The 13,939-nt window shown below is 36.7% G+C and overlaps 1 protein-coding gene across 10 annotated transcripts in view; it reads left to right on the plus strand.

Moving 5' to 3' along the window:
- Nucleotides 1-13,939, plus strand: part of WDFY3 (WD repeat and FYVE domain containing 3) — a 264,038-nt gene that overhangs the window by 88,733 nt on the left and 161,366 nt on the right. For all 10 annotated transcript variants that reach the window (XM_027095853.1, XM_027095860.1, XM_027095857.1 and 7 more), the window contains one exon: nucleotides 9,467-9,590. In XM_027095853.1, the coding sequence (XP_026951654.1) occupies nucleotides 9,467-9,590 (124 nt within the window). The remainder of the gene's footprint in view (nucleotides 1-9,466; nucleotides 9,591-13,939) is intronic.

Here is a 13,939-nt window from a genome sequence, read left to right on the forward strand (position 1 = left end):
CTTTTTTTTTAAACTCCCCATGCCTCCAAAGCATGCACACACATACATTCACTCATACATGCTACCCTCCTCTTGTCCTTCCCATACAATAATCCCATTTGTTTAAATAAGATTCAGTGCTTACAGTCTACTGACCCTGCTGTAAATATTATTCATAGATGAACCTTATAGCAAACCACCACTATTTTGCCACTCTTACAGAACTTGTTTTCCTCAGACTTTGTAACATAACTGTCTCAATTTCTGTCTTTCCTCATGTCTCTTTCTTTTTCTCCCCCATCTCTCTTTTTCTCTCCTTAGACCTATCTCTGTCCTTCCCCTATCTTTCTCTCCTTCCCTTCCTGTTTCTGTCTCTTTCTCCCCATCTCTGCCTGTCTTTTCCTGTGTCTCTCTTCCCCATCTCTCTCTCCTCTCTCTGTTCCCCTCTCTTGGTCTCTGTCTCTCCCCCCCGACCCCCCAGTTCTCTTTCCTTGTTTCTCCCCTCCCATGTCTTTCTCTTTCCCCTGCATCTGTGACTCATTGTCTCCCTCCCAAAGTCTCACTTGATCTCTTTATTGTTTGTTCTCTGTGTCTGTTAGTCTTTCTGTCTGAAATTTTCTAGGTTCTTCTTCTCAATATTTTGAAATTTTATTGAGGCTTCATGATGAACCTTCTTAATCTGCAAACTTGTACTTTTCAATTCTGGGAAAATATTTTGAAATATTTCTTTGTTAATATTCTTCCCCTTTTCTGCAGCTCTGTCAATCAAATATTAACTCTTTTGGATTAACCTTATGCTGTCATATTTTTAACGTCCTTGAATTCTTCTTTATTAATTTAAAATTCTGTAATATCTCCTCATCCCTCTGAAAATATTAAAGCTTTTTCAAATTTTCTTATGCTTCTTTCATTGTTATTTGCTTCAGATTACTGTTTTTTCTTTGTTTATATTATTTTCTTTCATATTAGAGTAGGCTCCAGATGTCTGGTGATAATTGTCTATACACTGATATTTAGGAATGAGGTATTGAAACACTAATTGGAAAGTACGTGTGCAGGGGTTAGACTTTTCCAGTGGTAAGATGATCTGGCTGGATAAAATGCAGAGATTCGTTAACCTAGGATATGTTGATATTCCAGGAAGGGGTGTTTTCCAGTCTCCTGCCTGGAGCATATATACTTGCTAGTGTTTTCTTAAAGCTAAGTTGAGGAACAAGACTGATGTTTCATATTCAGTAGATTGACTTTCACTTAATCTCCAGTTTGCACCTATCAGTGTTCTTGGTTGTTCCTCTCTAAGGGTTAGACCTCCAGGTGTGTACTGCACTTGGGAGGAGCAGTCACCTTCAGTTTCTGGGCTGTTAAATAAGAATATCTACCTTGTGGGGTTGGTATGAAGATTAAGTAAGATAATGTACTTAAAGCACTTAACAAATGCTTGTCCTAGGGAACTTGTGTCTATTATTGTTACTGTTGTTATGGCATTAAAAATAAAGACATTACAAGGTGAAGCAAAGATTATAAACTATTTATGCTGAAATAATTTCATATTGAATATATGCTGAAATACATCTAGTTTATGTGTTACTCACACCAAGCCAAAGGCTAATTAGACAACAGAGAGGAGGGATAGACTCTACATATTCTGTGTTTATTTGTTTGCTTATCTCTTCATTTATTCTGTTATTGTGCATTACTGATTCAGTAAATATGTGTCAAACAAATAGACATTGTGCTATACATTGGAGTTCTGAGATAAGATAGTCCAGTTTTATAAATCAGAAGTGTCATGAGGAAGATAAACATGTATTTCTGTTGGAGAAGAGATAAACACATAAACAGATGATGGAATAACAAAGAAATGTAGTATTAGAGACACAGCAGAGTATTATGGCACCCCTGAGAAGAAAGTTATCGGAAAGTCTGTGGGGATCAGGGAAGGGGCGTCTCCCTTGAGAATGGGATGCGATTCTTGAGTCCTTAAAAGATATGCATTAGCCAGCTTGGAACTAACTGGGCTAAATTAACCAAGAAGGTAATTAGAGTAAGAAGTTAAAGCATGAATCAAGGTAAAGGCTACAAACATTTTGATGTGTGCTAGCATCTATAAGTGGTCCAAGAAGTTGACATTATGTCGAGGAAGGGTACTGTTAAGTTTAATAGGCACATCATGACAGGTTTTATATCATATTAAGTGCTAATACTTTTTCTCCGAGGTGTGCAGAGCCAATGAAGTATTCTAAGCAATAGAATAAGAAAGGAGAAGGGACCAAAGCAAGGCTGTCTCTTAGGTTTCTCATTTGGGAAACTGGGTGGATATTTTTCCTAGTAGCTGAGAAGGAGAGATATAGGGGACAGATTCAGTCTGGGGCATTGAGTCCAAACTGTTGATATTTGTGAACTTCCCAAGTGGAGGTATTCAGTAGGCAATTAGAAAGCTCAGGTGAGGGACTGTGGGGACTACTGCAGAGATGTGGTAGTTGGAACCCTGGAAGGGGATAAGACATTACTCGTGCCTCCTACTGCCCCATGAGTAGTATGCTAAGGATGAACCATGGAGAATATGAATGTTTAGTGAAAGAAGGGGAACCCATAAAGGATACAGAACAGGAATGGGTCAGTAGCAGTACAAAAAGAATCAGGAGAGGCTGGTTATGGAACTCAAGAGATAAAAGTTGCAAGAAGGAGGAGAGCAGTCAACACCATCCTGTACATTAGAGAGACCCAGTAAGATGGAGACTGAAAAATGTACATGAGATTTGCCAGTTTGAAAGTTACTAGAATGGAAGCACGAGAAAGCAGTGAGTTGAGCAGTGAATGGGAGATGAGAAGAGACAGTATGGACTCAGCTTGTAGAAATATGAAAGAAGAGGGGACAAAAGAGATTGATGGAGGTGAATTTGGCAATAGGGGGTTTGTGTTTGTATATTTCTGGTGTTTTACTTTGTTTTTAAAAATGGGAGAGATCCAGGCATGCTCATGAAGAGAAGGAAAGAAACCAGCAGAGGGGGAAATTGGAAATTTTTAAGACAGTGAAATTGAGCATAGAGTCAAATTACAGGTGGGTGAGTGAGCCTTGAACAAGAGACACCGCATGCTGCAGGAGAGCATGTCTTGTTGGGTGTGAGCACAGATTTGTAGTGAAGGTAGTGGAAAGTTGAATAAGATCTTGCTTGATGACCTCAGTTTCTTATAGTTATCAACAGAAGATGTGGTCTGTTAAGAGTCTGGAGTAAGCAGGTCGAGTAGGAGACTTTAGGGAATGGTGATGGTTTGGAATATTAATGAAAGGGAATCAAGAAGGATAGTTGAAAGGGACAATAAAGGGCTTAAAGAGTTTTGAGGGCTCAGTGAAGGCTGGAGATAGTAAATTTGTACTGGATCTTATCCATGCAGGCGTGTGTGATTTTTCTCATTCAGTTACAAAGCAGCGTGTGTGTAGAAGTAGAAAAGACGGATAGATGCGTTATATTGGGACTGAGGTTTTGCTGGGCTGGTAAAGCAAGAAGGGCAGGAGTAGAGGGACAGAGCATAGTTAGAGAGACTAATTCACATATCACTCGTGGAATTGGGTGGGATACCATAGGAACAGAGCAGAGGATGTTCATTTTTTAATCTATGAGATAAAAAGGCTGAGAGTGAGGGAGGGGAGGGGATGATAGGGTAGGAGTATGAGGAGAGGTAGGGAAAGGTTTAAGACAGCTGTTTTGAAATTGGGAGAGAACTGATTATGGACAAGCTATTTTTTCAAGCCCTGTTGAGGTAACAGTCATTAATTTTTATTGCAACCAGTCCTGGGAAGTTGGTTGTTTTTTATTTTAATGTTTTTGTTTTACTTCAATGTCACAATGTACTATTAGCTATTAAGTAGTTTGAGATAATTTCCTTCTCTCAGATTCATAAACACTGAAAAGGTGATGATAATGTTAAGAGTAGTTAGGACAATTGTTATTCTCAGCTATTAATATAGATTAATAACTAATATCCTGCATATGTGTCCCATGTATTTCATCAGTTAAGCTTCCACAGTCAATTCAAGTGAGTCTTAGACTAGAAGACTCAAACAAATACTTGAGTTTTTTGGGGTTTTTTTTTTTTAAGAAGATTTAAGTTGCTTTAGTGATTATTCTCTATTGCTTAGACTGTCTTAGTTCTGTTGTGTTCTGTGTTGCCATGAGTCTCTATTCTTTCAAGTCAGAAGTTTTTAGTTGGCTGATTAAAAGCATATACATTGCCTAAACCTCTAATACAATGAGTGATTTAAATATCATAAAGTTTCATTCAACTTTTTTTTTCTGTTTTATTGTGCTTCGCTTTATTGCAGTTTTTACAAATTAAAGGTTTGTGGCAACCCTGCATTGTCAGATGATGGTTAGCGTTTTTTTTTAATTAATTAACTTTTTTATTGAAGTATAGTTGATTTACAATGTTGTGTTAGTTTCAGGTGTACAGCAAAGTGATTCAGTTATATATATATATTTTTATACATATATACATATATTTATTCTTTTTCAGGTTCTTTTCCTTTATCAACTTTTAACTAATGAAAAGAAAGTTATTTCTGTACTATTGTGACCAATTTAAAAAATATATAATTTATATTCATTGGCCTATCATTAACAAACTAAAATTATCCTTAGATAAGACATCACATCCATTAAATTTTGATATAGATAACCATATTTATTTAATGTTTGACAATTTATACTTGAACGTTCTACACTAGTAAGAAATAGCTTAGATGAATGAATAGCTCAGTATGGCTCCAGACATCCTGCCACGATTGCCAAAAATGAACTGTACTGTTGATTTTTGAGACTTTGTTTGATTCATGCCAAATGGCAAATAAACCATATTACAGTTAGACATGGATATCCATCTACAGAATCGTTTTTAAAGTGTGCTCCATACTGTTATTTCAGTGTGTGATTTTGGCCTTTAAGAGACACGAGGTTGAGAAATGGCATGTGTTAAGCCCCTTTTTCTGGGCCAGGACTCATGCTGGGTTCTTCAGCTGCCTCCTGTGCTCTTCATCACAGTCCTGCAAGGGCACTGCTGGTATCCTCCTTCTCACCAGTTCTCTCAAACTGAAAGATTATGGTGAGGTCTGAGAATAGCTGGATAATATTTAATCAGCATTCTTAAAAATAATTAACCTTTAGTCCCAAGAACAAAAGCTTACAGAAAAAAAATACTTCATTTAAATGTATTAAAAAATAAATAGCATTTTAGTCATCTAAAAGTTAACTGCCATTGTTAATTACCTTGGTGTATGTTATCATACTAAATTGTGTATGTTAAAATATAATCTTTACTAACTGGATCTTCTTTTAGAGACTCCTCTTGTTTTTGAATTTGCTTCTGATTTATATTCAAGAAACATCTAAGTTGAATCCAATGTCTCTTTTTTTTTTTTTTTTTTTTTGCGGTACGCAGGCCTCTCACTGTTGTGGCCTCTCCCGTTGCGGAGCACAGGCTCCGGACGCGCAGCCTCAGCGGCCGTGGCTCACGGGCCCAACAGCTCCGCGGCATGTGTCCCCTGCATCGGCAGGCGGACTCTCAACCACTGCGTCACCAGGGAAGCCCCCAATGTCTCTTTTTTTATCCCTCACAAGTAACCTTTACTTTTTAAATTGTTGGCTTTAGAGGAAGGATACTCAAGTTCAGAACCAAATGCGAGATAGATCAAGGGTCAGACAAATGAACTATTTACATATATGAGGCTTATGTTTACAAATATACAGCTTTGTTACTTATTGCATAGTACCAATATTGGAGAATGGAGCTTAGGTCTGAGCTTTTCATCTGGGTAATGAATGTCACATGTCTATTATAGAATCATCCCTCTGAGTTGAGTGTATTACCGACCAGTTCTCTTGCTCAACTCTCCCCTTTAACAGATGAGGGAACTAAGAACCAGAAAATTTTGACCAGAGTCCCTGTGGGTGGGAAGGTGAATCCCAGCTCTGTGCTCCATCCTCTGTGGTGCACATTTACATGCATGATTGAAGCACTATTTCCCACTATTTGTGGAAGGTGGTGAATACATACCTAATATTTTTAGATTTAATTGTTGAAGTCAGTCACCAAAAAATCTCTTTTCTTTACTGCCTTACACATTCAGTATTATCTAAAATGCCAGATACATGTTTTAGTCCCTGTACTTCTCCAGCCTTTTCTTGCTGCATTTCCCCTCTCATTGGAAACACTCCAGCTTCACCCACGCCTTTTGATCTCTCAAGCTCCCAATCTCTTGCCCACGGTCTTAGCACAGTTCTTCTCACTGCCCGGAACCCTCGTTCCTTGGCTGTTTGAATTGTGACCTTTTTTCATTATTCAGTATCATCCTTCTGGGTCAGTGTCATCTCAGAGAGCGTTTCTGATAACCTTTTCTCACCCCAGGCATTCCCTTTCAGTTACCCTGTTTACTTCCTTTATAATGCATCACTATCCAACATAATTTTCATTTTTAAAATAGCTTAACTTTTGTCTCCTGTGCTAAAATGTACATTCCGTGAAAACTGGAATTATATTTGCTTTATTTGCCTTTGTATTCACAGTTCTTTATTTACTTTTGTATTCAAGGTTCCAAATATTGCCTGGCATATATAGTAGACCAGTAAATATTTATGAGTGAATAAATGAAAGAGTGAATCAATTAGTAGTGTTGGATCACTAGATTAAAGATTGTTTACGTTAAAGAAGCAGTAGTTCATTTCAGATTAGCAAGTAGGACATGGTCCTTTTTCTGTAACATTTGGCTTGGTCAATTCAAGCAACACAGCTTTTGAAAAAAATTTCCTTATGAAAATAAAGCTGTAAATATCAGGATTTGTATGAAAAGTTAGTTGCATTTTTAACAGTGTATTATCCACCCAGCGTGAAGACTGCTTGAATAACCATATGTTTATGCTAAGAAAAGAGCTATTTATTTTATGAAGTTGTCTTACTCTTAGGATAACATAGTGCTTAATAATTCTTAGGAGCAAAATATACATCAGTATATTCTGAATAATAGGAATACTTATCTACTTTAAATCAGTTTGTCAAAAGGCTTAATAATTGCCTGAGCAAAATATACAATTGCTTTGTAAACACCTTCATTAGGCAGTTACATACTCATCTCTGGGTGGGAGTAGAATGGCTATTCAAGCATGTGTCCTTCCTCACTAGAAACCAAATGGTGTAGATATTTTATTTGATAAAGATAGTTGATGGTTTATTTTAAAAGATGCACTTTGAGTTGCAATATGTTATTTTTATATGGACCAAAAAATTTAAAAAGGAGGAAAGAAAGGAATGAATAAACTTTGTCATAATCAACTGTGAACTTCAAGCGAGGTTGATTTTAGTAACCAAATTGCTTTGGTTTGATATTAATGTAGTCTTACAGGGCTGTGCTTACTGGGCATACTTTTTAAGTCTGTGAGATAAATTTGGTCAATAAATTGGCCATTCTTTTTATTTTTCAAAGACACAAATTATTTAATAAAAACTTCAAGAGAGAGTGACGGGTAAAATCTCTCCTCCTTGAAAGTATGCTCAAATTTAAAATTGAGGCTTCTCAATTTCTAATCTATCTCCAATTTGTTTATTAAAGACTATGGGTATTTAGCAGGCGACATAGGTTAACTGTAAGCACATAACATTTATCAAAATCTCAGCAGAAAAACAATTTATTGAGGAGTTCCTGAAAAGAAGAGTTTGTTTGTTCTTTGAGATAATTTAAAATTGTGTGTCAAGTTAAAGAACAGACTACCTGGCTAAAAGTATAACCTGTAGAACTGATTTATCATTTGTTTGATACTTTCAGCTCAATTTGAGGGTGATTGTAAGAAACATGTTGTCTATTGTAAGAATGTAAGAGACATTCCTATTACAAGGATATTATAAGTTGTATCCTTTTAATAGGATCCTTGGAAGAAAATCTTTACATTATGGTATGAAGAATAGAGGTACTTCGTTAAATATATGTTTTCCTTACCTAAGGACATTGAGAACCATGTAGTTCATGAGGTTTTCTCTCCTGTATGTTTGAGCCAAAATTCATGACTAAATATGGCAAATATAGACTTTTTTTCCCCAGTCTACTTCCCTAGCCTTGGTTTTATTATTTGATTGATTTTGTTCTTACTTTTTGTTTATATTCTCATATTATAATTTGTGTCCTTGCATGCTACCTAAACATTTTCTAGAATTTGGTTGTGGGGGCAGGCAGCATACAAACAAACAGCCATATTCAGGGAACATCCCTGTAAAAGGCAGGGTGCTAGCTTGGCAAGGAACACAATGACGGGTAAGATACGTTTCCTCCCTTTGCAGTGACATTTGAACAGATAACAAGAATATAAAATATTGTTTAGTTAATATTACAGTAGAGGGCTATCATAATAGTTTTAGGAGACACAGAATTCTCTTTTAGCTATAAAGAACAGTTTTTAAAAAAAATATTTATTTGGTTGCACTGGGTCTTAGTTGCAGCAGGTGGGCTCCTTAGTTGCGGCTCACCGGCTCCTTAGTTGTGGCAGGCAGACTTCTTAAGTGCGGCTTGCTGGCTCCTTAGTTGCCCCATGTGAACTCTTAGTTGCGGCATGTATGTGGGATCTAGTTCCCTGACCAGGGATCGAGCCCAGGCCACCTGCATTGGGAGCATGGAGTCTTATCCACTGTGCCACCAGGGATGTCCCACTATAAAAAACATTTTTTAAAACAATATTCCAGGATGCATCCAGTTATATAGCTATTATAATATACTATTTCTTTTCCTATGACAGTCTGTCCAGGTTTTAGTTTTTTCATTCTCTTTGCTGAACCTATGCCAGTTTAAGAATGATTTATTCTAAAGTTCATCTAGTGTAGATTTTTGTAAAGACAAGTGCATTTCATGACCCTTTCATTCATTTTTATTCTAGTCTTTTCGTTAAGTCTTGTTTTGGGAATTTTATGGTTAGAATTCAGAAATTCTGAGGTATAAGATGAGTTTAGTAAATTCTGTATTCAGCCCAGGACTTAGCATTAGATAAGTCCCTGCTTTTACCATTATATTTTCTAAATATAAACTTTAGAAGTTTATATTTTTTATAACTTTATATTTATTTATAAATATAAAGTTTATATAAAGTTTATATTTATTTATAAACTTTAGAAGTTTATATTTATTTTCTAAATATAAACTTTAGAAAATATATTTACATTATATTTTCTAAAGTTTATTAGTAAGTTTGATTTAAATTTTATAGATAAGTGGTCTTTGGCTTTTAGATTTTGTTTATTTAATTATTCATTCAACAAATTATTTTACATGTATAAGAAAATGTGGTTAGATGGCATTTATTGAAAGAGATATGTTTTAAACTTATTCAGATCGAAGTAACTATGCAAGCATACTTTCTTTTATTTGATTTTCAAGTCATACCACACTTTGAAAAGCACATAATGAAAGAAAAAAGTTGACAATGCTGTATTAAAATTGTTTTTCTCATCACAGGTTTTTGGAAATGCTCCGCCAAATACAATGACAGAAAAATTTTCTGATCTTCTGCAGTTCACAACACAAGTCTCACGACTGATGGTGACAGAAATTCGAAGGAGAGCATCAAACAAATCCACAGGTATTTTTACAGAAACCAGCAAAAACTGATTTATTTGAATGGACAGTTTGGTAAAAGTGGTGTCAAAATCTAACAAAAAATTGACCTGATTTTAAGCACATGGATTTCAGTACCAGTCCCCATTCCCATTCTTACTGTCATATTCTTACTGTCAGCACCTTTTACTCTCAAGTGGAGTAGTTCTACCCAAGGCTACTTTCCTTGGACCACTACCACCCCTGACCTAACCCTTTTAACAGCACTCTGTTTCCTTCTGAACAAAATCCAAATTCCTAGCATGACATTCAACACAAACTCAGGACCTGGCAATACATATATATACCCACCATTTTTGCATACCCTTTTTAATTTCTTGTTTCCTTTTTCTATATTTCAACCAAATCATGAGTTACTTATAGTCCCAGACATTTCTGTGCTCTTTTTTCTATCCTTGTGATGCTTCATTCAGGAAGGAGCATCTCCCCCCGTCTTAGTACATCTAAATCTTCTCAGCTTGGATTAAGTCACACTTCCTAGATAGAATGTTTCTTGATTTCCTTAATCAAAGGAAAAGTTTTCTCTTCTTAACTACTCAGCTTCACGAGTGGTGTTTATATATGTATCTTTATCTTTCTATTAGACCATAAACTATTTATGAGTCTTTGTATAACCGACAGTCTTTATTTACCACAGTGCTTTACACAGTAGGCCTTTTATAAATGCTGCCTGAATAACTATTCTTATTCATAATTAGGTAATTTTAAACTTCATAAAGTATCATCCCATTTAATCAAGATTAAAATAAAATTTTTTGATTTTAATTACCATTACTCATTTTCTAAATTAGCAATATGTTTGAAGGATTTTATCTTAATTTTTATCTTGTTGCTTTGGTTTTTAGTGGTTGAGTGATAGCTTTCCTACTGAAGCATTAGACCAAGAAATCAATAATTTAAGTTTTGTTTCTAGTGTCTCTTTGAAAAATCACTTATCGTTTCCACCCATTGAATTATTATCTTTCCAATTGTAACGGTAATGCCTTTGTTATATAATACTTTTTTTTTTTTTTGCGGTACGTGGGCCTCTCACTGTTGTGGCCTCTCCCGTTGCAGAGCACAGGCTCCGGACGCGCAGGCTCAGCAGCCATGGCTCACGGGCCCAGCCGCTCCGCGGCATGTGGGATTTTCCCAGACCCAGGCACGAACCCGTGTCCCCTGCATCAGCAGGCAGACTCTCAACCCCTGCGCCACCAGGGAAGCCCTATAATCCTATTTTTTAATTTAGTTTTTACTTTTAGTTTTAAAAGTATATAGGTGCATGGTTTTAAGGGTCAAATAGTTTATAGGTTTATTAAAAACAGTATCTCCCTTCCATCATCCTGGTTCATCCTCATTTTGCACTCCTAAGATACACTGACTTTTTACGTCTCTTAACTTTTTTTGATATTTACCTCTGTGTCTCTAACTAATGTGCTTATACTGTGTGCCCTTGATTTTTCATATTTAGATACCATCTCCAGGCTTACCACAAGAGAAGTGAGACTTTTAAGCTCATCACTATCCCACAGATTCTCACTTCTATATCCCCATATCATTCTGTCATAATTTGATTAGATCAGTATTCATTATATTATTGTGACTGAAAACATTATACAAAGATGAGCCATATGATATACTCTGATTACTCTTTCTTTCTTGAAAACTTCTCCCCCTTTATCAATCAGAGTTAATAATTGCCTTTTTTTAAAAAAACTAGTTTTCTACATTTTCATTATGCATTCTTCCCCTACTCCTCTGTTTTTCTGAATTTCCTCCAATATCATTGAAGACATCAGATATTCTGTCAGTTTCATCTTCTTGCAAATAGCTCTTCCAGAACCTTCTGTTCTGCTTTAATCTGTAGTAGTTGCTCTCTAGGCCAGCTGGACAACTGTCACTTTTTCATCTTCACTCAGTTCATCCTGGGATGTTTTTCCACTTCTTTGGGATAGAGTCTCTGTTTCCAAAATCTCATGTCATCTTTTTTCTCAAATTAACTTCCTCATTTTTGGTAAAATATTTTTTCCAGCAGCCTCCTGAAAAAGGATGCAGGGCAGTTATTATTTTGGTTTTTGTATTTTGTATTTGTTTTTAGAAATCTGTGAGTGAGGGCTTCCCTGGTGGCGCAGTGGTTGAGAGTCCACCTGCCGATGCAGGGGACATAGGTTCATGCCCCGGTCCGGGAAGATCCCACATGCCGCGGAGTGGCTGGGTCTGTGAGCCATGGCCACTGAGCCTGCGCGTCTGGAGCCTGTGCTCCGCAACGGGAGAGGCCACAACAGTGAGAGGCCCGCGTATCACCAAAAAAAAAAAAAAAATTAGAAATCTGTGAGTGAAAATTCCTTTGACTCTTGCTATATAAAATGAGTTCCTTCCCCTTAACCATGGAAGGTGACAAGCTTTCAGGTACGGGGCTTAGAACAAACTTTATCACATCATACAGGATGGCTTTATTGCAGAAAGGGGAACTTGTAGAACCAGGCTTCAACAAGAGAAAAGAAGGCACAGATCCATCACCCTCGTTATCTCACAGAAGTGTGCTTGGGATATTCCCCACCCAGAGCATGAATGCAATCATAATGGTGAAGAAACACCGTTTGTGATCTAAGCTGTTTGAGTACTGAATCTGAGTTCTTATTGGATGTTTCTAGGAGTTGTTTGAGAATGCTAACTGTTTAGTTCCAGGAGACTTGGGGGCTCAGGGGAAGCTACAGGCCCTCCCACAGGGAGTGGAAGCTACGCGTGTCATAGAAAATTAAGCTTGGGTGCAGCACCTCTGGGAACATGGTCAGTGGGTCCTTCTCCAGGCAGCCTAGGTTGAACTCCCAAGGTTATTTTGGAAAATCTCTCAGCTCGCATTACATTTATCCTCCTTTCGGTGGATATAAGGTCCTAGATTGGAAATCATTTTATTTCAGAATTTAAAAATAATTTCTCCATCATATTTTAGATTCCTATACTCCTAGTAAGAAGTCTGAAGCTACCTAAATTCTCCATTCTTTCTCTGTGGCCTGTATTGTGTTTGTGTGTGTGTTTTATAAAAGCATTTAGAATCCTCTCGTTGGCCCTCCTCTTCTAAAATTTCATGATAACATGCCTTGGAGTGGACCTATTTTTATTCATTATGCTGAGTACTCACTGGACCTGTTTAGTCTGGAAATTCATATCCTTTAATTTTGAGAAAGGTTTGTGAATTGTTTATATAATAATATCCTCCCCTCTGTTTTCTCTTTCTTATCACGTGTACCCCTAAGACTGTCCCTCTCATTTTCTTATCTTTCCTTCTTATTTTCTGTCTTTGCTTTTTTACTCTATTTGCTAAGAGAGCTTTTTGGTTTTACCATATATTCCTTCCATGGGTTTTTTTTTTTTTTTCCCCCATTTGTGACACGATACTTTTAATTTCTAAGAGATTTTTTTTTCTTTTTTATTGATGTCTTTTGCTTTCCTTTCATGGCTTCTCTTAACTCTCTGAGGTTTCTTTTTCTTTTCTTTTTTTAAAATTTCTTTTCAGATTTTTATCTTCCTCCACAGTCTGTTTCTTTCAGGTAGTCTTTTTTGTTACTTTATTTTTGTCTCTTTTATATTGGAGAATGTCCTCCCGTGTCTCATCCTTGGCCCTCTACTGCTGTATAAGAATGGAATCTTGGAAAGTTGCTGGGTAGCTTTGTAATTGTGGCTGGAGCTTGCCTGGGCCTCAGCCTAGGGTCATTTTGCTGAGCCATTCTGTTGACCATCTTTCCCTTGAGCTAGACAGAGTCCCCAGAGAGGAATGTCCAGTGTTTATTTAGACAGTATATGTCTGACTCTGAACATTTTAGAAGCCAGTGTCTGAGGACCCTCAACATTTAGTATCAATACATAAGCTTCTATTTTATCTTCATGATGAGCCCACAACTGTGCCTGGTTTAATGTCATTGTCCCCCCTCCACCCCAATCCAAACATCCTCTGTTTTTCTTTTTAGTGAATAAATCTCTAGTCTACTACCCACACAGTAGTGGGATCTGGGGGTCTAGCTGCTCTTACACAGACTTCACCAGTCCTTCTGTGTACAGTCCCACATTTACTTCTGCTTCTAAAGGTACTTAGTGCCACCAATTCCTGAGCCTCTTGGAGGTTGTGTTGTAGTTAGCTGCTTTTTTGTGTTTTCCTTGTACTTGCTTTAAGATTCTAGAGTCTGCTAAATCAGTTCCCACTAATTTCTCTGCTGTTTTAGTATCCAAAACGTTGTTGTTTTCACCTTTCCTATTTTCTTTGTACTTATGGGTTTATGATTTTTAAAAAAAAATCCTTAAACAACAATTTTAGTGGGTGTATTAGTCTGCTTGGAC

This window comes from Aethalodelphis obliquidens, unplaced genomic scaffold (assembly GCF_003676395.1).
Source record: "Aethalodelphis obliquidens isolate GAN/ISIS:26980383/991018 unplaced genomic scaffold, ASM367639v1 scaffold95, whole genome shotgun sequence".
NCBI classification, from domain to species: Eukaryota; Metazoa; Chordata; class Mammalia; order Artiodactyla; family Delphinidae; genus Aethalodelphis; species Aethalodelphis obliquidens.